We start from the raw sequence: 22,405 nt of genomic DNA, 5'->3' as shown, positions 1-22,405 counted from the left end.
ATCCATTGTATCAATGTCCTCCTGAGACTTTTCACTCAAATTCATCTCACTCAGACATTCTGCATGCCACCAGCTGTCACACAATACACATTTTATCCTTAACTTTCCTTTTGTTTCACATTGACATTTTCCACAGAGCTCGTTCATATCATCAATTACATCATCCGAGTCATCGTCCAAGACTGGCTCATCCGCACTCTCTGAAGTTTCTGTTTCCTTGTCTTTCTGCTTTTGGGAAACATACTGAAGTGTCCTGAATCGTTTTTCTTTCCTTTTTCTCTTTTCTTTTTCTTTCCTGTTGTTTTCCTTCTGCCTTTTCTTTTCCTCCATTCTCTTTCTCTTTGCTTCAGCTTCTTGTTCTATAATTTTTTTTCTCTCTTCTCTTTCTTTTTCTTTCCATTTTCTCCCTCTCCTCCTCTCGTTTCTTTCTCTGTTTCTCTTCAATCATTTGCCGGTACTCAACACCGCTTATTGGGCATGGCAATACTGCGATGGTCTTTTTTAATCCTTTTTTCTTCGGGAATGAGGGCAGCGTGAGGTAATCATCAATCGTTTTGGAATTTTTCTTTGTAGAAGGCAGAGGTTGTGGAGCAGGCTGGGATGTGTAAGGCAAGGGTTGTGGAGCAGGCTGGGATGTGGAAGGCAAGGGTTGTGAGGCAGGCTGGGATGTGTAAGGCAGGGGTTGTGAGGCAGGCTGGGATGTGGAAGGCAGGGGTTGTGAGGCAGGCTGGGATGTGGAAGGCAGGGGTTGTGAGGCAGCCTGGGATGTGTAAAGCAGGGGTTGTGAGGCAGGCTGGGATGTGGAAGGCAGGGTTTGTGAGGCAGCCTGGGATGTGTAAAGCAGGGGTTGTGAGGCAGGCTGGGATGTGGAAGGCAGGGTTTGTGAGACAGCCTGGTATGTGGAAGGCAGGGGTTGTGAGGCAGGCTGGGACGTGGAAGGCAAGGGTTGTGAGGCAGGCTGGGATGTGTAAGGCAGGGGTTGTGAGGCAGGCTGGGATGTGGAAGGCAGGGGTTGTGAGGCAGCCTGGGATGTGTAAAGCAGGGGTTGTGAGGCAGGCTGGGATGTGGAAGGCAGGGTTTGTGAGGCAGCCTGGGATGTGTAAAGCAGGGGTTGTGAGGCAGGCTGGGATGTGGAAGGCAGGGTTTGTGAGACAGCCTGGTATGTGGAAGGCAGGGGTTGTGAGGCAGGCTGGGACGTGGAAGGCAAGGGTTGTGAGGCAGGCTGGGATGTGTAAGGCAGGGGTTGTGAGGCAGGCTGGGATGTGGAAGGCAGGGGTTGTGAGGCAGCCTGGGATGTGTAAAGCAGGGGTTGTGAGGCAGGCTGGGATGTGGAAGGCAGGGTTTGTGAGGCAGCCTGGTATGTGGAAGGCAGGGGTTGTGAGGCAGGCTGGGATGTGGAAGGCAAGGGTTGTGAGGCAGGCTGGGATGTGTAAGGCAGGGGTTGTGAGGCAGGCTGGGATGTGGAAGGCAGGGTTGTGAGGCAGCCTGGGATGTGTAAAGCAGGGGTTGTGAGGCAGGCTGGGATGTGGAAGGCAGGGTTTGTGAGGCAGCCTGGTATGTGGAAGGCAGGGGTTGTGAGGCAGGCTGGGATGTGGAAGGCAGGGACTGTGAGGCAGGCTGTAAGGTTTTCTCCAACAACACCTTCCAGTCTTCATAGGGTGGGTCATCCATGTCGTATCGCTCCTCATACCGCTTCATGAATTTTAGAGTTGTTCCTTCCCCTAATGACAGGCTCAGCTTCATCAGCTCAAAATGTTGGAGAATGCTGAGAGAGTGGGAGTTCTTTGTTCTGGCCCAGGGAACTTGGATTTGGCTGCTGGTGAAGCAGAAGGAACAGAGGTTGAGATTGTTGGGGTACATGCGGGAAGAGCAGTGATGCCAAAAGATGCTGAGGTAGGGAGAGTGACTGGAGCAGCGCTGGAGAAACTGCAGCTTGGCTTCAGCTTGTCTGAGTTGAGTACAACCTCAGGGTTAAAAGGATAGATCCCAGACTTAACAAATCCCTTGTAAGCAAGCTCTGGTCGTGCTGTAGTGTCCCAAGCTTTCTTTAGTGTGCGGGCAAACGTGCACATGGTGACACTCTCCAGTTTGGTACTGAAACTTTCTGACGGCTTCACTCCATGCTAGTTTGATTGCCCCAAAGAAAGCTTGATCCAGTGGCTGGATAAGGTGACTGGCATGCGCCTTCAGGCAGTAAAGGATGACACCATTCTCGTTACACAGCGTGCAGATTGCCAGGGAATGATGGCTGGAATGGCCGTCCACAAACAGCACCACTGGTCGCTTTTCTCCCAATTTGGGAATGAAAATGTCCCTCAGAAAGCTAAGAAAGACCACCTCAGTGATCCAACCATTTGGAGTTTTTTGAAAAAAAGCCTCTTCAAAACCTTCCAACGCATTGAAGCGAGGATCTCTGGTGTAGGGAAAGATCAGCAGCGGTGGAAGCAGAGGAGCAGGCCAACATTGTCACTTGCTGCCGTTTGCCACTTGTGACAGAGTAGACGTGTTTTGCTCCTGTCATGCTGATGATTTTCTTTGTCTTTGGACATATATTAAAACCACTTTCATCAGCATTAAAGATCCGGTCAGGAGAGGTCAACAAAGTGGGATCGATGGTGTCCAGGTAATGTTTCATTTGCTGAAACCATTCACCTAGAGCATCCTTTGTCACAATTGCTCTCTCACGGCCAAGTGGTTGTCCAATTCTTTCCCGTATCTCTGGATGCCTCTTGAAAAAGGCTCGCATCCAATCCTTTCCAGGGCGGTTGTTTTTGAAGACAGTCCTCTCTTCCCTATCATCGAGAATGGTTTTCACCATGTCTTTGAGGTCGTCTTTGGTCCGTCCAAAACCTCGTTTAGACACTTCAATCAGCCAATCTACTAGCTTCTTCTCCTCTTCCATTGACAGAACTGTTTTGGGAGCAGGCTGCATAGGTCTTCTTCCCCTGACCTTATCCCCAAGGGTGGCGTAAGGGATACCAAAAGTTTTGGAGGCGGCATTCAGGGACATCTGTTTAGATCTTACCAGCTCCACAGCTTTCTCCACTTGTTCTTGTTTGTACCGCTGTGTTGATGCCATTTCAGCAAGGGCTGTAGAAAAGGATCAGAGCAAAATACAAATTAACATGCATAATGGAATAATTTTTGTTTTCATTTTTCCAAAAAAAAAAAAAACTGAAAATTATTCATGTGTGTTAACGAAACAGTTAGCGGAAGACAACTTACCTCAGTATAGCGGAAGACGCACTGCCTCTCTCTCCCTGGCGCAAACACAACACTGGAATGGTACTGGTGGGAAAATTTGAACTACGGCCCGCCATTTAAACACTCTGTTTGTGTGTTATGAGATTTAACGCGGGGCTTAGCGCACAGACCCGACTGGCGCACAGACCCTCCAATACTCTAACATAACATAACATAAATAATAGGATAACAAAGGACCACCAGGGCCTATCTAGGTTATCCTGTATCAGTCGCACAGCGACCTCGTCATCAGTACTTAAAGATACACTTACAAGTACACAATACATTATATACTAATTCTAAATATTTGGCCCATTAACAGGGCTAAGTCCTGCAGCGAAATCCTTTACAATCTGTGATCCCCATACATGGGGATCATGTCTTGTTTAACTATAGTAAATCATCCTTTCATTCGTTTCTCTACTCAGTCCCAGCAGCACCACCATCTACTCCCTCCCCGTCTTTTCCACTCTTTCGTTCCTATTATACCATAACTCAGTCAACACCACTTGCATCATCTCATGCCTGTCTCTGGCATACTTCACACACTCCAGCATCACATGCTCCACTGTCTCGTCCTCTTCCGAGTCACACATCTGGCACACTTTGCTGCGGGACTCAGACCACCTGTAACTCCTTGCATTCACATCCATACACTGTGCCCTAGCTTTGAAGAGAAGATCACCACCCAGGCTTCCATCATACCACCATTCATACATCGGGGCCTCTTTCACCTTGTACCATTCCAGAGTAGTCTTTCATTCCATCCCATTCCTCCACTCATTCAGTCCCATACTCTTCACATCTCTGTGTATCTCACTCTTCCACTTCCTCACATCCCATTCTGTTCCCACTCTGCCTCCTCTTGTCACGACCTATTCCAGCTCATTCTGATTCACCCCAGCCATTCTCACTGCCCACCCAACCTGTAGACCATTCCTCTGTCATTCTCATACACCTTTTTCTCCATTTGCTTCCACTTTCACTCCACAGATACACCTTCCTTGCTATTCTTGCATCATCCATTCTCTCAAGCCTAATCTTGTACCTAAGTGTTGCTTTTATAAGTTTTTCCCTAAAAGAGCTCCATCCCATATCCCCTCTTAAGGCTTCTACTGCCCTGTACCTCGGTGCATTCAGTGCCAGCCTAGCTACTCTACACTGCCCCACTTCTAACTTGTCAATTTCACTCTCGTTCCATGCAATCACATCCATACCATACATTATACTGGGGCAGCCACACTCTTCCACACTTCTCTCAGCACGTCATACTTACTTGCTCTCATCCTTGCCACGCTTCCTAAACGGCCCACCCACTGGTTCACCAAGCTCATTTTTTCATTCTTTGACTTTTCACACCCATTCAGACTCATCCACATCCCTAAGTACTTGTATTCTTGTGCCTGCTTCAACTCATTCTCTCCCAACCTCCATGCTACATTACATTCATCCTCCAACCTATTCACAATCATCACCTTACTGTTCTCACTACTAAACCTAACTCCAAAATCTCTTCCATACCCATCAACCACATTCAGCAGACTTTGCAGCCCCTCTGCTGACTCACTCATAACCACTACATCATCTGCATAAAGAAGCACACCTATCTTATCATTCCCCACACTCACTCCTGCATTCATCCTTCTCATTCTTGCTGCTAACTCCTCTGTGTACAGGCTGAAAAGGGTTGGTGACAAAATACATTCTTGCCTAACTCCTCTCTCACTCCTCACCCAGTCTGTTTCTATATCTCCTAAACTGTACTTAGATCTGGTATCAACATACATGCTATGCACTATGTTGACCCTTTCATAAGCTTTCTCTATATCCAGGAAACCCCAAATACAATTTACCTCCATCCCTATTTTTTTTCTCAATCATTTCATTCACCACAAACATGTTATCCTCAGCTCTCCTGTCCGCACAGAAACCATTCTGCTCCTCACCTAATACTCCAGCTCTTTCAATCCACTTACACAATCTGGCATTCAACACCGCACTGAACACATTGCCTACACCGATCAGCCTGTAATTTTCAACTCATTCTTACTCTTCTTATGCAGCAGAGTCACCCTGCACTCATTCCACATTCCTCCCACACCTGGCTACAGCTGGCTCAGGATCGCTCCGTATTCATCATTGCGTTTGCAAATTTTTCCCAATATTTTGCTATCCTACACACTTTCTTGACAGCTAAGAAAAATCCTAAAGTCATATGCACAAACAAGCTGTAAAAATTCCTTGGTGTGAAGTGAAAAATCTTAATACTTTTCTTAAGTACATTCTATGTCACTGCTATGTCACGAGATTTTGGCGGGAGTTTCCAGTGGTCAACAATCCACACTCCACAGTCCAAAGTCCACAGTCCAGTGGTCCACCTGGCACCTGCACATGACGTGCTACCCTGGTTAGTTTCTGTAAATAATGGAAGGCGAAACCCCCAAAAGAAGAGGAAAGTAAATTAGAGGAGGAATGCCATCCTCCTTCTTCTCCAGTTGGTGGGAAAGAACAAAAAAACTATAGAAAATAAGAGATTCAATAAGTGCAGAGTATACCTAGTTATATTTATTTAATCTTTTTGATCACCAAATTCTCTAAACAGTTTGCAATTTACTTTACACACTTCCTATGACATAACATATAAGCCTTGTATTTATTTATTTTATTTCTTTTTTTTATCTATTTATTCTTTTTACCTACCATATCCCTCCTTTCTCCTCCCTTATACTCCCTTTTCCAAATCCCAAACACCCTCTCCTTTCTCTCTGCTACTCATACTTGTCCCCTTTCCTACTAGCCTTCCTTTAATTCTCCCTTCCATATAATGAACTATCCTAGTGAGAATCTCCTCAATACTCTTTTTAATGACGTACAAAACAACCAGGAATCTGATAACATTGGCATAGAAATAATAAATTCCATGTATTTATCTCTTGAGTTAGATGATATCTGTAATGATCATGACCTTTCCTCATACAAGAATGCAATACCAAGAAATAGTACTGATTATATCAATGTTCTCCACATAAATGCCCGCTCACTGAACAAAAATTATGACCCAGTGATCTCCTTTATCAAATCTCTTCCCAAGCTCCCTGATGTCTTATGTATAAGTGAAACCTGGCTTAATGCAAATAATGTTTGCCTTCATGAATTTAATGGCTATATTTCATATCATGTTCATAGACCTACTGGCTCCCCAGGTGGGGGAGTTGCAATTTATATAAATATTGACATACAAAGTGAAATTATTAAGAAATTTTTGCATGTGTGACAAGAGTGCTGAGTTATGTAGTGTGAGAATTATTCTTCCCACTACCTTGTATTCTGTTACTTGTATTTACAGACCTTATAGTAAACATGCTAAAGTAAATGAATTTAATACATATATTGATAATCTTCTTTCAAATAGCTTTTTCACAAACAATAGGAATATAATCACAGGTGACTTCAATATAAACCTTCTTGAACATGTGTCACACCCTCCTACTAACTCTTTTATTATAACTATGCAGTCAAACAATTACTTCCCACATATATCTCCACCAACCAGATTTCCAGATATTAATGCAACTGCAGTTCCATCTTTATTGGATCACATCTGGACAAACTTCATTGAACCTGCCTCTTCTGGAATTCTTCATATTCCTGTCAGTGAACACCTTCCAGTGTTTATCAATATTCCAGTCCCTGATAAAGTTTGCAATATTCTTCACAAAGTTGATTTTAGGCTACAAAATAGAGCAAATCAATTTAAATTCACACAGACCCTGACGAATACAGACTGGAATCTCTACCTCACTAACAGTGACATAAATACAAACTGCGACACATTCCTGGATAAGTTATATGAAATATACTACTCCTGCTTCCCAAAATAACCAAAACTATCACATCCAAAAGACTAAGTAAGCCTTGGTTAACACAGGCATTAATAAATTCAATAAAACATAAGTATCAGCTGTACAAACTATATAAACTAGGATCAATTACACTGGACCACTACAAACGTAATAGAAATGATCTAAATAACTTAATAAAACAAAAAAAAATCAGAATATTACCTACAGAAGTTTGCAAATTTTAGATTTAACACTGAAAAATCCTGGGAACTAATTATTGAATTAGAAAACATTAAAAATGTTAAACATTCAGTCTCACACACACTTCACTATAATGACACATTCCTACACACTCCTCATGAAATCTCAAATGCATTTAACACTTATTTTTCCCACATTGCACCTGAACTTAGCTCCCAACTTCCTAGACCTCAAAACTCACACGTTTCTTATCTCAAAAGAAAATTTCCTCAATTCAATTAATATTCCAAAAGTGACAGAAAATGACATAGTAAAAGCTATATCAGCCTAAAAAAATTTTTTTAAATGTCCTATTGATGAAATACCTGTAAAAATAATCAAGGAGAACAAAAACCTTTTAGCAGAACCACTCACTAAACTTTTCAATGTTTCAATCAGAGATGCAGTTTTCCCTCATAGATTCAAGTTGGCAAAAATCACCCCTATCCATAAATCTGGAAGTAAAACTAATATTTTAAATTACCGACCAACTTCCATTTTACCAGTGTTCTCTAAAATTTTTGAAATCATTATGAAGAACTTCCTCATGAACTACCTCAATAAACAGAAAATCTTGAATAACAGGCAGTTTGGTTTTTGCCCAGGACTAAATACTTTTGATGCTATAAATGTGTTTACCACTGATCTCCACAATGCTTTAAATAACCTTAAGTCTATCATTTCCATTTTCATTGATTTCAGCAAAGCATTTGACACAGTTGACCCAAACATTCTAGTAGACAAATTACATCACTACGGTATTCGTGGCTGTGTGCAAAATTGGTTCAAATCATATTTAACTGGCCGATCTCAATTTACATCCTACAGTAACTCTAAATCTGCCATCAAACCTATACATCTTGGTGTGCCACAAGGTAGCATTTTAGGCCCTATTCTTTTTCTATTATATATCAACGATATCAGCAATGCCTCAACTGCTTTAAATACAGTACAGTTTGCCGATGACTCCACCTTGTACATGGTTGGTGATAATCCCACTGACCTAATCTACAGAGCCAACCTAGAATTAACTGCTTTTTCTGAATGGTGTCTTGCAAATCCCCTGACAATCAACACGGCTAAAACTTTCTATATGTTATTCACTAACACCACCACCAAATACCAACCCTTACCCAGACTTACCATACTAGATTAAGATATCACTCAGGTTTCTAAGATGAAATTTCTTGGAGTCACATTTGACGATAATCTTACTTTTAAATATCACATATCAAATCTTTGCCTTAAGTTATCATGGTCAATTGTTCTATTACTCAAAATGAAAAACTTTGTACCAGTAGAAATTATGAAAATTATGTATTATGCCCACATATTCCCACACTTGACCTACTGTAATCCAATATGGTCCACTTCTTACCCATGTCATCTACATAATCTAAATATTCTCCATAAAAAAATAATTAGAATCATGACAAATAGTGACTTCCTCCAACACACACCTCCACTCTTCAAATCCATGAAAATCCTTAAACTCTCTGATCTATCAAACTTCTCTATTGCATCTTATATGTTCAAACAGATAAATTCCAGCAGTAACAGTACTCTGACTCAAACCCATAACCACTCCACACGCTACAGACATTCTCTACAGATTCCTCATCACAGTTTAACTTTCTACCAACACTCTCTAATGTTCAAAGGTCCCAACATATGGAATAGCACTCCAACATATGTAAAAAACTCAATAAACATGAACATCTTTAAGAGAAAAATAAAAGAATATTTATTGTCTCTGTACTGACACATTTTGTAATTCAACCTTCATAATTCTATAAATAGCTGTCGTTCAGTATTTTATTAATTAGTATTGTAATAAAAATAGTCTATATCCTTTATTTTTTTATCATAATTTTCTGAATTAACTGTCTTTCAGTCTTTTTAAGTAATATATATGTATTTTATTATTTACAGTATTGTAATCAAAATAGTCTATATCCTTTATTTTCTTGTTGTAATCAAAACAGTTTATATCCCTTAGCATTTTTGTCTGTTTGATTATTCACAAAAACATATATTTCTTTATTTACAATTCAGATTCCATTTTTCATGTAAAATTATTATTCATTTATTTATTGTTTCTTCCCTTTCCTTCCTGTTCTCTTAATGTCAGTTATCCCCAAGTCCTTTGTTTTTCCAATACTATTTTTTTTTGCATTATCTTCAGTTAGGTTTTTAGTTTTAGCTTAGTTAAGTAAGCTAGTAGATATTAAGTGTGCCCAAAAGGCTTGTGGTTAAAAAAGGGGCTATTTGTCTTCCAAATTTATTGTACCATAAACTTATAAGTGTATTACAGAACAAATATAATACAGCGTTTCAAGAGCAAGTGAGATAAAAAAGACATGGGAATATATTACTGCTGAGATCAACGCTGCCTTCCCAGAAGAGAGAAGAGAGAAAACGTGGTATAGCCTTCGAAGTGGTGGGAAGGAGGAATTTCACAAGTGAAAGACTGAAGTGACTGCCACAGGTATGAGTTCATTTTCATTGACCCAGACAGGGACACTGGTACCTAGCTTGTAAACCTTTACTGTAGTGGATTTCTCCTCTTCATTACTTTCACTGGGTAGGCAGATGAATAATATATTCTTATATTCACAATTATTGAATATTTTGCTATCTAATTAGTCTACATTAAGGAGAGTAAGGTTAGGCTAGGTCAAGTTGGGTTACTCTAAACTAAAAAATCTGACCTTACTAGACCTTATGTAACCCAATTAGAATAATATATCATAAACCTAACCTGACCTAACCTAACGTATCCTATCCTTAAGTAATCTAAGTTTATTTCATAATTAATGAAGAATTTGTTACTCTAATAAGGTTATAGAAACTAAGGTTAAATTTGGTTAGGCTAGGTCAAGTTAGGTTACCCTAAACTAAACTAACCTGATAATACTTCTTCTAAACTAACCTAGTTAGAATAATATATCATAAAATTCATATTTCATAGCATAAATTAACTATAAACTAACATGAAACCACTGAATGTAACAACATGTACCTTTAAACAACTGAGTCTAACAACAACCAACCAAAAGCTGCTGAAGTTAAGAACACCTAACTATAAACAGTAGTCTAATCACAGGTTACTAAAAAAAATAATCTGATAACTTAAAAACTGAATTTTACAATGACTGAGTATAAAAATGTAAATCTTACCACAATCCAACTGAATTTAACCTTAAACAACCACCACAAACTATTAAACGCTTTGCAACAATTGATATGGCAGTCACACGGAAGCAATACCACTGCCAATGTTTTTGTCAAAGAAAAATATTTATACTAATATTAGCCTCACAAATTTAGCCTTCATATATTGTCTTTGAGATGACGTAGCTACTGCTGCAATGCTATAAATGCTTGATGTTTTGAGGATATGGTCCTAGTCCAGTTGAATACCTTTTTTTTTGTAACAATATCTTGAAATATGAGAACATGACATTCTATCTTGTCATTCCAGGTGGTGACCCTGCAACTAATGATTTATCTGAGGTGGCTCTCCTCATTGCCCAGACCATCGGAACACACAATTCCTGTGGTTCGGGGATTGATGGCGGAATAGACACCCATCTAGATGAGCCAACGTAAGTAGAATGATACTAATCATAATGTTAGATTATCTTTACCAACTATGTATATGTGGAAAATGCATTCTGATATGGAGCTGTAAGAATATAGCTGCAGCAACCTAGAATTTTAAAGGAACTAGAATGCTAGGGAAATTTATGAACTTTCTAACCACTTTCTCATTGTGAGTGCATGATTTTGGTTGTCATTTCAGTCAGGAAAGAGATCCACCACCCCTGCAGAGCAACAGTCCAGTTGTAATAACTGTAGGGCCCACTGCAGAAGAAGAGCTGTCTGTCGTCACTGCTCAACCAGTGATGGTACCCCAACAGGCTGGGGATCTGCAGCCACCAGCAGCAGTTCAGCAGGCTGCTGACCTGCAGCAACCTGTGTTGGTGAGTCTACAGGCTTCAGCAGGGCTCGCCAGCTTAAAGGCAGCTGCAGCTAAAAAAAACTGCTTAGTAATAACAGCAGCCAAAAAAAAAATTGCAGAGCAAGAACATGAATACATGGCAATATTAGTTGAAATAGTAGCATATAAGTAGTAAAGCTTCCTTTTCATTTAGTATTCATATTGTTCAGCAGATATAAGGAAAAAAAAAAAGAGTTAATCAAGCATCATTTGTACTTTATTATCTTATTGACATATATAAAAAATACATATATTGAAACTTTTCCCCTGCAAAGATGTGTTGCTACTTATGAGCCCTAGGATGGTCCTGCAGGAGTATGACAGGTATGCCAGCAGCTTGCAGGTCTTCCTCAGCCAGACACAGGTGACACAGGACAACAGTAAGTTATGGTGGGAGGGAGGCCACCAGCAGGAAGGTGAGCAGGCGTAATGGTAAGGGAGGAAGTACTTGATGGTCTCAGGTACATTTCCACACCAGCCAGGGCAGAAGAAAGGGCTCGGCAGTGACTACTTAGATTTCATGTCTGAGAAAAAATATATGGAAAAATAAATGAACATGATAAATATGACCATGCCCTTTCATCATTGAGGGCTGATAGGCAATGTGCTTGGCTGCTTCAAATGAGGTTGTCAATATTAACTCTTAAATTTTGGTGTACTGCTTCAGAAATGGATGTAGTTCTGATATAATTTTCATAAGCTGACTTTTAATTCATTAATGTTATACAAAAAAAAAAAAAAAAAACATAAAGAACACATAAGATATCTATTATTCTGAAATATCAATAACTTTGTGGTGGACAGTATACTTAATTCATGTCCACTTACTTATGTTTGCCACAATACAGTGTGGACAACAGGAGTGACTGGTGAAGCGTTTGGGTGTGTTTGTAGTGTTTAGCAATTCTAATTCTATTTTATACATTGCATGTACTTATGGCTTATCCATAGATCATGAATACCACCAAAATTTGGCTTGCTATAACAATTTACATGACATTTTAACTCATGTATACACTTACGTAAAGTGAAGACGAGCAAAATTATCCCGGTAACAAACTCCAGCAGTGACAGGTAACCCTTGGCCGGGTTGTAACTCATCATGAGGCTGGAGCACATCACCATCTTCGTTCTCATTGCCTAAATCTTCCTCCTCTTCAAAGAGAATATATGTTATGAAGAATTCCACATGCAGTGATCACTTGGCAGGTCTTTGATGTGTTCAAGCGAACTTCTCCATGAAGAACATGGAACCTTCACTTGAGTAGTCCAATGCCACGCTCCACAATGCATCATGTTTGTTTGTGTGCTCTGAAATGTAACCATAATGTCAAAGGTGTGCAAGTTCCATAAATTAATTGAACATAATATCCACTATGAATAGGCATGCATTACAAATATGTAAAAGTAACTGCATTTAACCTCAACACAAAAACAAACAAGTAGACCTAACCACAACTAATTAGAAACAAGTAATTGAAATGTCACCTAACTCCAAACAGCTGAGTATAAACAAAACTCAATATAAACAAGCAAAAACAAAAATAATTATAAACAGGCTATTCTACCCTCAGCAAACTATAAAAAGCTGAATTTAATCACAACAAATTATAAACAGGTGAAATTTAATATAAAAAAAAAAAAGGTCATTCTTACTTCAAGTAACTTTAAACACTTGAATTTATTCAGAACAAATTATGAACAGGTGAACATAAATATGAAAAACGTACTTCTAACCTCAACAAACTATAAGCAGTTGAATTTAACCAAGACTAATTATAAACAGATGAAAATAATTACTCTCTACAGATTATTCTGACCACAGTTAAATCACAACAAAGTATAAACAGGTAGTTCTAACCACAATCAAATCTCTATTAACGGCTATATCTAACCACAAATGCATTAGTGAAATCTAATCAAAACTAACAATACATGACTTATTTATCAAAATGTAACCATAATCAGCTGCATCAACCCACAGCTAGCAGTACATAACTAAATATAACCAAAACTAACAATGAATAACTAAATTTACCTAATGGACATGTCTTCTTAGCAGTATTGCAAACTGACAAGTTGTAATACTATATTTCTGAGTTTCATTAATGAACAGGCATAGTATTTCAAATTTACTTCATAACTTTTATTTATATCTTAACTGTTGTACGCTTCTTGATAATCATGCCGGCATTCTCTGTCACTGTATGGAACCAGCAGCCACCGTTTGGAGGGGTATCCACTGTCTCCCAGTAAATAACACCCAGCTGGTATTATATGGGCTTCAGATAGACGACACAAGCCACTGTGATTTAAGATTCAGGAGTCATGGGTTGATCCTGGCCACTTTACAACTCAACTCTCCCCTTCAGGTGGTTGCTGTTAAAGTTTTATGGGACGATCCTACACTATTTGCAGTTTATATCTCCCTCCCTGGCTTCCTGTCTCCAGGGGTGAGCTTGACGGCCTGGTGCGTCAGCTGACTCCGCCTTTTCTTTTATTGGGAGATTTTAACGGCCGTCACCCATTGTGGGATGAAGGTGCTAGTAATCCTCATAGGGTTTTAATTGGTTCTTTTATTGAGGATGAGGGATTGGAGGTTTTAAATTCTGGGGATGTTACACATTTCCACAGTCCTACTGGGACTTTTACAGCTACTGATGTTTCTATCTCTATTTCTAATTCTTTCCTCGATTTTAATTGGCGGGTCCTACCGGATTTACACGGTAGTGACCACTTTCCGATTTTATTGGAATCGGTGAACTCTGAGCCACAGTCCCGGCCCCAACGCTGGGTTTTAGACAAGGCAGATTGACCTTGATTCACAGACCTTAGCTCTTTTATCCGTCCGCTGGCTGACTTTTCTACTTGTGCTGAGGCTGTTGATTATTTACCGATTTTTTATTTTTAGTAGCACTTCAGACAATCCCTAGGATGTCAGGTCGCTTTACTAAGCGTTCCGTTCCTTGGTGGAACACAGCATGCACTAAAGCTGTGCAAGAGAAACGGGCGGCTTTCTCTCGTCTCCGGCGACATCGTGGGGACCCGCAGTGCCTGGAAGCTTTTCGGTGCTCCCGAGCTTGGGCCCGCCGCGTTTTGAAAGAGGCACAAAGAGCCTCTTGGAAAGCTTATGTGTCTTCCATTAATGCCCAAACCCCTCTTACGGACGTCTTTAGCAAAGTCCGCCGAATTGCTGGGAAGTATTCTGCTCCTTCCCCACCACTTTTGTTGTCTGCTGGGCGAACGGTGGCAGACCGTAGGACTGTCGCCGACCTCTTCACACAGCACTTTGCCAGTATTTCCCGGAGGCATCCTGCAGGCCTGGGCGCACGTCACCGCCAGAGAATGGAATTTCTCGGCATAAATTTTTCTTCCGCTGGAGGAGTCTTATAATGTCCCTTTCTCTGCTTCCGAGTTGCGGACTGCTTTATCTCAGTGTCATGACTCTTCTCCTGGTCCAGACGATATTCCTTATGCCTTTTTGCGTCACATGCCTGACCGTGCTTTTAACTTTTTATTAAATCTTTATAATATGATTTGGCATACCGGTGACTTTCCATCTTCTTGGGCTGTGGCAGTGGTTCTCCCATTTCCGAAGCCTGGGAAAGATAATCTCCAGGCTATAAACTACCGTCCTATATCTTTGACATCCTGCATTTGTAAGGTGTTAGAAAAGATGGTAAATGTAAGACTCATGTGGTACCTGGAGATGGGGAAGTACTTGTCATCGGTTCAGTACGGCTTCCGAAAGATAAGGTCTACTACTGATGCTCTTTTATCCCTAGAGTCTTCCATTTGTGAGGCCTTCGCTAATCACCACCATCAAGTAAGTCTTTTTTGACCTGGAGAAGGCCTACGACATGGCTTGGTGTCATGGCATTTTACAGTCTGTTTAATTTTGGCCTTCGTGGCCACCTTCCTCTTTTTATCCAGCAGTTTTTATCCAGACGTCTTTTACGGGTTAGAGTGGGGAGTGTTTTCTCTGAGGCTACTACTCTAAATGATGGCGTTCCACAGGGAAGTATTATTAGTGTTACATTATTCGCAGTCGCCATAAATGGTGTTATTGATACTCTCCCAGATGGCATTCACAGCTCCTTATATGTTGATGATTTATATATTTCATTTGCTGCTGCTAGGATGTCACTGATTAAGCGTAAGCTCCAACTGGCGATCAATAGGGTGTCCAGTTGGGCCAACATGAACGGTTTTCGATTCTCCACCTCCAAGACCGTAGCCATGCATTTTTGTCGTAACCGTGGTGTCCATCCAGACCCGGATTTATACCTTGCCAATAGACGCCTCTCATGCGTGGAGGCGACTCGATATCTTGGCCTTTTATTTGACAACTGTCTCACCTGGGTTCCCCATTTCCGTTCTCTTAAGGCGTCTTGCCGGCAGGCATTATCCCTTCTTATTTTAAGTTACACCTCTTGGGGTGCGGACAGGGACACGCTGCTGCTGCTTCACCGCACACTCATACTTCCCAAGCTGGAATACGGCTGTGAGATCTACTCATCCGCAACGGGTGCACGACTACGCACGCTTGACCCTGTGCATCATGCAGGGGTCCGCTTGGCTACAGGTGCATTTCGGACATCTCCAATACCTAGCCTTCTAGTGGATGCTGGTTTCTGGCCGCTTGACCTTCGGCGCCAGTCTTTGATGCTCCGGAATTGGTTTCGCACCCACCGTCTTCCCGATTCTGTCCCTTGTCTGTCAATGTTGCGGGACTCGCGTTCGCAGGTGTATGTCACTCGACCGAGTCTACCTAAACCTTTTGGCCTTCAAGTGGCAAAACTCATGATGGATTTGTCCATCGACCCCACTCCTGTGTACTCTTTCCAGCTCCCACGAGTTGGTTCTTGACAGCTTCCGGTTGTTTCAATATGCCCTCCTGCCATGGATGGCAAGAAGGTTTTTCTGCCACCTCTGTCCCACACATGGTTTTTAGAATACTTTTTTATCCATTCTGATGACATCCCCATTTTTACTGATGGTTCCAAATCCGACGCAGGCGTTGGGTTTAGTGTGGTTTTCCCCTCTTTTTATCGGTCTGGCAGCCTTCCTTCGGTAGCCTCCGTCTTTACTGCGGAGCTGTCTGCCATAGTCCTAGCTTTACAGATTATTTTTACTCTACCGGTTTCATCTTTTACAATTTTTAGCGACTGTCGCATTGCTCTTACTGCTCTCTCTTGCACTGTCTCTCTTAATCCATTGGTTTTATCAGCCCTGGAGTGGCTATATCTTCTTACTAAACGAGGATATCGTGTTGGGTTCTGTTGGGTCCCTGGTCACGTTGGTTTTCCAGGGAATGAACAAGCAGACCACCTCCCTAAAGAGGCAGCAAGTCGCCCTCCATCTCCTTTCCCTGTTCCGTTTTGAAATGTATTTCATGCAATTCGTGTGGTGATTGCAGTAATTTGGCAGAGGAGATGGCTAACGGGGGTCGCAACCTCGAAAATGAGAGAGATTACTACTTCCACACTCCCTCAATAGACTTACATCCATGTCCGGGATCACCGTGCACAGACTTTATTGGCGCGACTTCGTATAGGTCACACGTACCTTACACAAGGGTACCTCCTAACCAGGGACCCTCAACCTTACTGTGATGACTGCTTGGTGCCACTCACCGTGCGGCACCTGTTGGTAGAGTGCCCTAGTTTGATCGAGTTACGACACCGCTACCTCCACCGCTATCGCGGTAGAGTTAGCGATGTCTATTATATCTCAAAGATCTTTGGACTAGAGTGCCTATCCCAGGGCCATGATGTTTTTAGGTTTTTGGGAGAAGCTGGCATTCTCCCAAACCTGTGAATTTTATTTTATTGTATGTATTTTAATGTTTTATTTAATTTTATTGTAGTTTTTTTTTTGTTATAGTTACCTTGAATTTTATTGTTTTTAACTGCTTTTAGTCGTTTTATAATTTTTCTTTTAATCCTTTTTGCTTTCCATTAGAAATTTTTTGCGGCGCAAAATGACCTCTGCTCTTGCGGCACCTAATATTAAATTCATCTATCCACATACACATACACACACACACACACACACACACACACACACACACATTCTGGAGAATCTTGGATATGAGACTGAGGAAGTGGTTCATAACCCAGAAAAGTACAGCAAGAAAGGACTAAAGAAACTTACGTATGAGCGGAATGTAATGTATTCCAACATAAATGGAGTGATATCGGGGATTTTAGAACTCAACGATTACTTGAGGGACAAGAACCCAGATATTGTGGGTCTTACTGAAACAAAACTGAGAGAGGAGAAGACCTGATGATGGTTGGAGAAGGAAATATAATGTTTGGAAAAGAAATAGAGTAGGTAAGATGGGAGGAGGAGTGATGTTGCTGGTTAAAAAGATATAAAGGTGGATCAAGTGAAAGAAGGTATGGGAAAGGCAGAAGTGCTAAAGATCAGAGCAGAAACTAATGAAGGAAAAAGAGGCACTACATAGTGGTGTACGTACCACCTAAGACAAATGCATGGTCAGTACAGGAATATGAAGAAATGATAAGTGATACAGGAACATGTCTGGAAGAAATGTTGGGTGGCTGTGAACGAACTATAATGATGGGAGATTTTAATTGTAAAGAGGTGTGTTGGGAGGACTGGTCAATGGAAGGATCAGAGACAACATGGGGAAATACACTATTGACACTGGCAATGGAAAATGTGTTAACTCAGTGGGTCAAAGAAGATACTAGGTTTGGAGGAGAGGGAGCATCGTCAAGACTGGACTTGGTCTTTAGTACAGAGCCAATGGTCATTGAGGAGATGAGGGTGGAGTGCCCTTTAGCAAAGAGTGATCATGCAGTTTTGGAGTTCAAGGTGATAGATGAAGAGAAATCTAGAAGAAATGAAGAATATAAAGTGGGAAGATGGAATTATGCCAAGACAGATTTTGGAAACCTAAAGAAATTCTTTCAAGAGACAAATTGGATGAAATTCAAGAGTGCTATGGGAGCAAATGAAAAGTGGAAGGAATTTATAAAAATATACAAAGAAGGTGAGAAAAAATTTGTACCAATAAGACAACATAGAGAAGTTGGAAAGCAGGACTGGTTTAACGATAGATGTGAAAAGGCTAGAACAAGAAAAGAGGATGCATGGAAGAGGTGGAGAAGGAAAAGACGGATTAAGCAGTGGGAAAGTTACAAAAGAGCAAGAAATGAATATGTGTTGATTAGAAGAGAAGAAAGAAAGAAACAAGAAAAGGATATAATTGATAAATGTAAAGACCAACCAAGGCTTTTTTACAGACATGTGAACAACGTCAAAAATAAAGAAAGTATTGAAAGTTTAGAAGTAAATGGAGTTTTCCAGGGAAATGGCAGAGGCTATGAATGGATGCTTTCGGAAGGTATTCACAAAGGAGACTGCTTTTGACAAGCCACTGGTAATGGAACAGAAAGGGATTATGAAGGAGTTTCAAGTAACTGTGGAGGAGATCAAGAATATGATGGGGAGTTTAGAAGTGAGAAAAGCTGTGGGACCTGATGGGGTATCAGGATGGATTTTAAGAGAATGCAGGGAGCAACTGGCAGAAAAAGTTTGTGAAGTAATTGATGCCTCATTAAGGGAAGGTGTAGTGCCCCAAGACTGGAAAAGAGCTAACATTGTCCCAATTTATAAATCGGGTAACAAGAGAGACCCATTGAACTATAGACCAGTGTCACTTACAAGTGTGGTAGCTAAGATGTGTGAGAGGGTGGTGAAGAATAGATGGACAGACTTCTTGGAGAAAAATGACATACTTTGTGAGTGTCAATTTGGTTTTAGAAAAGGGTGTTCATGCACGACAAACCTGATATGTTACTATTCGAGGGTGATAGATGTAATACAGGAAAGAGATGGTTGGGCTGATGGAATATATCTGGATTTAAAAAAGGCCTTTGATAAGGTACCACACCGGAGACTGATCTGGAAACTTGAAATGGTAGGAGGAGTGCATGGCAGTTTACTAAAATGGATGGAAGACTTTTTGGTAGGAAGAGAAATGAGAACAATAATTAAGGACAGACCATCAGAATGGGGCTTGGTGGAGAGTGGAGTTCCACAGGGATCAGTGTTGGCACCAGTAATGTTCGCGGTCTACATAAATGACATGGTGGATGGGGTGTCCAGTTATGTGAGCCTATTTGCAGACGATGCAAAATTGTTAAGAAAAGTGAGATGTGACAAAGATTGCGAACTACTCCAGGAAGACTTGGACAGAATATGGAAATGGAGCTGTACATGGCAAATGGAGTTCAACACGACAAAATGCAAGAAAATAGAGTTTGGCAAGAGTGAAAGAAGAATCAGGAGTATGTACAAGATAGGAAATGAAGACATAAAAACCAGTCATGAAGAAAAAGACCTTGGGGTGACAATTACCAATGACCTATCGCCAGAGAGACATATAAACAAAATAATTGGAGAAGTATTGAACTTATTGAGGAACATAAGAGTGGCGTTCATATATTTAGATGAAGAAATGATGAAGAAAATAATTACTGCAATGATAAGACCGAGGCTTGAATATGCAACATCAAGCCTATAAGACAACCAGCCTATCGCATTTCACCCATTAAAAGAGACTTGATGAAAAAAAAGGTAGACTATCTGCTCTGTCATCACCTTGCAAAACCTAGTATATCCCCTTGGGCTTCTCCCTGCCTGTTAACATCTAAGCCAGATGGTAGTAGTCGATTTTGCACCGACTACAGGAAATCAAATAAAGTGACGGTGCCAGACTCCTACCCATAACCCTTGATAGAGGACCTTATAGATAGTATAGGAGTAGCCAAATTTGTAACCACTATAGACTTACTTAAAGGTTACTACCAGATTCTCCTATCGGACGAGGCCCGAATAATATCCGCCTTCATCACCCCCTTCGGACTATACCAATACACAGTGATGCTCTTTGGCTTGTCTAATGCTCCTGCCACCTTCCAGAGGACTATAAATTACATCACCCAGGACTTGGAGGGAACATCTGCATATCTGGACGACCTGGTGGTGACTGCAGACGACTGGGCGACACATCTGACCCGACTTCGGAGGCTGATGGGTCGGTTGCAGGAAGCCGGGTTTACAATCAACCTGGCCAAGTCCACCTTCGGGAAGTCTACGGTGGTCTACCTGGAACATGTGGTGGGGAACGGCAAGGTTCACCCCAAGAGAGCTAACGTGGAGGCCATCCTTGGCTTCCCTGTCCCTACCACCAGGAAAGCTCTCATGAGGTTCTTGGGGATGGCTGGTTTCTACAGAAGATTCTGTAGGAACTTTCTCCATCCTGGCCGCCCCCCTGACGGACCTTATCAGCACTTCCGTCCCCTTCCAATGGACCCCGACCTGTGACCAAGCCTTCCAACACCTCAAGGCGTTTCTCTCCTCGGAACCAGTGGTCTGGACGCCGGATCACTCCCGCCCCTTCCATCTACAAGTGGACGCGAGTGGAGTTGGAGTGGGTGCTGTCCTACTACAAACGGACCCTACAAGCGGCATCCTCCATCCCATCGCCTATCACTCCGCCAAGCTGAAGAAACATCAACTCAACTACTCCACCATCGAGGAGGCTCTGGCACTCGTCCTGGTGCTCCAATGTTTTGAGTGCTACCTTCATCCTGGTCCTCAAACTACGAAGGTCTTCACCGATCACAATCCTCTGGCCTTCCTTCACGCCATGAAGAACCGAAACCAACGCATTCTTAGGTAGGCCTTGTTAACTCAACCCTTCAACTTGGAAGTCCACCATATCAAGGGGGTGGACAACATCATTGCTGACGCCTTATCAAGATCTCCCATCTCACCTCCTTCATGAGCCCATTACGGAGGTCTTATAGGGGAGGAAATGTTACGGCTCGCCCATAACATACTCTACTACCATCACCTCCACCGCTTGTTACCTCGTTCGCCACCTCTCCGCCTCCCCTTCCACGTCACCGTCTCGTGAACCCTACACGCCACCGTTTCATGAAGCCCCGCTACTGTCCCGAAGTTGGATTCACGCAGCCCCATTTGACTCAACCGGAAGTGTTAAGCCAGCTCTTGGCTTTCTGAAAAGCAAGTTGAGGTCCAGGCCTCAACCAGTGAACACAACGCCTCTTGGGTCTACCGTGGGATCAACCATCACCCAGCACTTCACCAGTGTTTTCCACATTGCCTCTATATAGGATTAGGATTATTGTTAGGTATTAAGTTGGGTTCTTTATTGTTGTATTTATTACTGTGTTATATGTATATGTGTATGTCATTTTCCTGTGTTTCATGTTATATATCTGTGTTTCATGTTTCATGTTATATCTATGTGTGTCAATATCATTAATGGTTATTAAAATAGCTTTTAAAAGTGCCCACTTTGCATTTCCTCACCAGTTGAACCTGCAGTGTTTTTTTTTTTTTTATTGTTATTGTTCACCGGTTCCCCGATGCCAATCTTACCAGTTTAACCAGTGAACGTAACACTTGGCTAAATCTTACACACCTTTAGAATACATGACCTCTTCATGCGGACACTATAGAAATCACTTATTTTCTCACTCTTGATATACCGTTGTTTATTATTGAACTAGTGGAAGATCGGAGCTTTGTGAAAAACTACGAGTTCGTCAAGATTACTCACGTGAAGGAACACATCACATGCACTCATTGTCACACAACTACAGCTTCTTTTCTTCTCCTGCTCTACAGCTCTTCTGACAAGTGCCACCTTCCTTTATGCAACTGTGATGAGGAGAGCATATATCTGGGAAAGGAAAGCTGAGATGTTATGTTTGTGATGTTTCATCTGTTAAATATATCTTTTAACAAAAAGTAGTTAAGTAAACAATCTAAAATGAATATACTAGTATACAACTAGTGAGGTGAAGTCAAACCATCTAGAAAGACGTATGTATGTCATGAAATTTTTTTTTTTTTTTTTTCAAACCTTCACACACACACCAGAGTCATGGTAGACCACCTCCACACTATTGCCACCTCTCCATAGACCATTGGAGGAGGTAGTAGACATCTAACAAAACGATACTTTACTCCCAGCGTTGTTTAATAGCACTAGTTCAAGCTAGTTGTG

General features: G+C 41.5%; 3 protein-coding genes and 1 long non-coding RNA gene across 4 annotated transcripts; 2 read left to right on the top strand and 2 right to left on the bottom strand.

Annotated features, from left to right (window-relative positions):
* Positions 1–1,750: 1,750 nt before the first annotated feature.
* On the bottom strand, positions 1,751–3,282 carry LOC123500564 (MFS-type transporter clz9-like). Its single transcript, XM_045249254.1, is given in 3 exon segments — positions 1,751–2,463; positions 2,465–3,090; positions 3,226–3,282. Coding segments are annotated over 2 exon segments (1,086 nt in total). The 5' UTR covers positions 3,080–3,090; positions 3,226–3,282; the 3' UTR covers positions 1,751–1,992.
* Positions 3,283–5,140: 1,858 nt separating this feature from the next.
* On the top strand, positions 5,141–9,005 carry LOC123500563. Its single transcript, XM_045249253.1, has 4 exons — positions 5,141–5,271; positions 5,595–5,650; positions 7,832–8,061; positions 8,925–9,005. The coding sequence occupies exons 1-4, from the start codon at positions 5,141–5,143 to the stop codon at positions 9,003–9,005; spliced, it is 498 nt and encodes a 165-aa protein (XP_045105188.1).
* A 1,541-nt stretch (positions 9,006–10,546) lies between these two features.
* On the top strand, positions 10,547–11,507 carry LOC123500562. The gene is made up of 3 exons (XM_045249252.1): positions 10,547–10,933; positions 11,131–11,311; positions 11,502–11,507. The coding sequence occupies exons 1-3, from the start codon at positions 10,785–10,787 to the stop codon at positions 11,505–11,507; spliced, it is 336 nt and encodes a 111-aa protein (XP_045105187.1). The 5' UTR covers positions 10,547–10,784.
* Positions 11,508–11,527: 20 nt separating this feature from the next.
* LOC123500566 lies at positions 11,528–13,792 on the bottom strand. Its single transcript, XR_006673380.1, has 2 exons — positions 12,351–13,792; positions 11,528–11,852 (listed from the first exon to the last, which is right to left on the bottom strand). It is a non-coding gene; the product is annotated as an uncharacterized LOC123500566 (long non-coding RNA).
* Positions 13,793–22,405: the final 8,613 nt, after the last annotated feature.

Source organism: Portunus trituberculatus, unplaced genomic scaffold (assembly GCF_017591435.1).
Source record: "Portunus trituberculatus isolate SZX2019 unplaced genomic scaffold, ASM1759143v1 PGA_scaffold_410__1_contigs__length_386818, whole genome shotgun sequence".
Lineage (NCBI taxonomy): Eukaryota > Metazoa > Arthropoda > Malacostraca > Decapoda > Portunidae > Portunus > Portunus trituberculatus.
Note: the sequence above shows the minus strand (reverse complement) of the source record. Positions and strands in the feature narration are given on the sequence as shown.

Bases quoted from the DNA above. Each gene is read 5' to 3' on its own strand.
- LOC123500563 (XM_045249253.1), top strand. From the start codon at position 5,141: ATGTTATCCTCAGCTCTCCTGTCCGCACAGAAACCATTCTGCTCCTCA. The intron at 5,651-7,831 runs GTTAGTTTCTGT...CCATTTTACCAG, and splicing joins GCACATGACGTGCTACCCTG to TGTTCTCTAAAATTTTTGAA. The intron at 8,062-8,924 runs GTAGACAAATTA...CACACGCTACAG, and splicing joins CAGTTGACCCAAACATTCTA to ACATTCTCTACAGATTCCTC.
- LOC123500562 (XM_045249252.1), top strand. From the start codon at position 10,785: ATGACATTCTATCTTGTCATTCCAGGTGGTGACCCTGCAACTAATGAT. The intron at 10,934-11,130 runs GTAAGTAGAATG...TTGTCATTTCAG, and splicing joins ACCCATCTAGATGAGCCAAC to TCAGGAAAGAGATCCACCAC.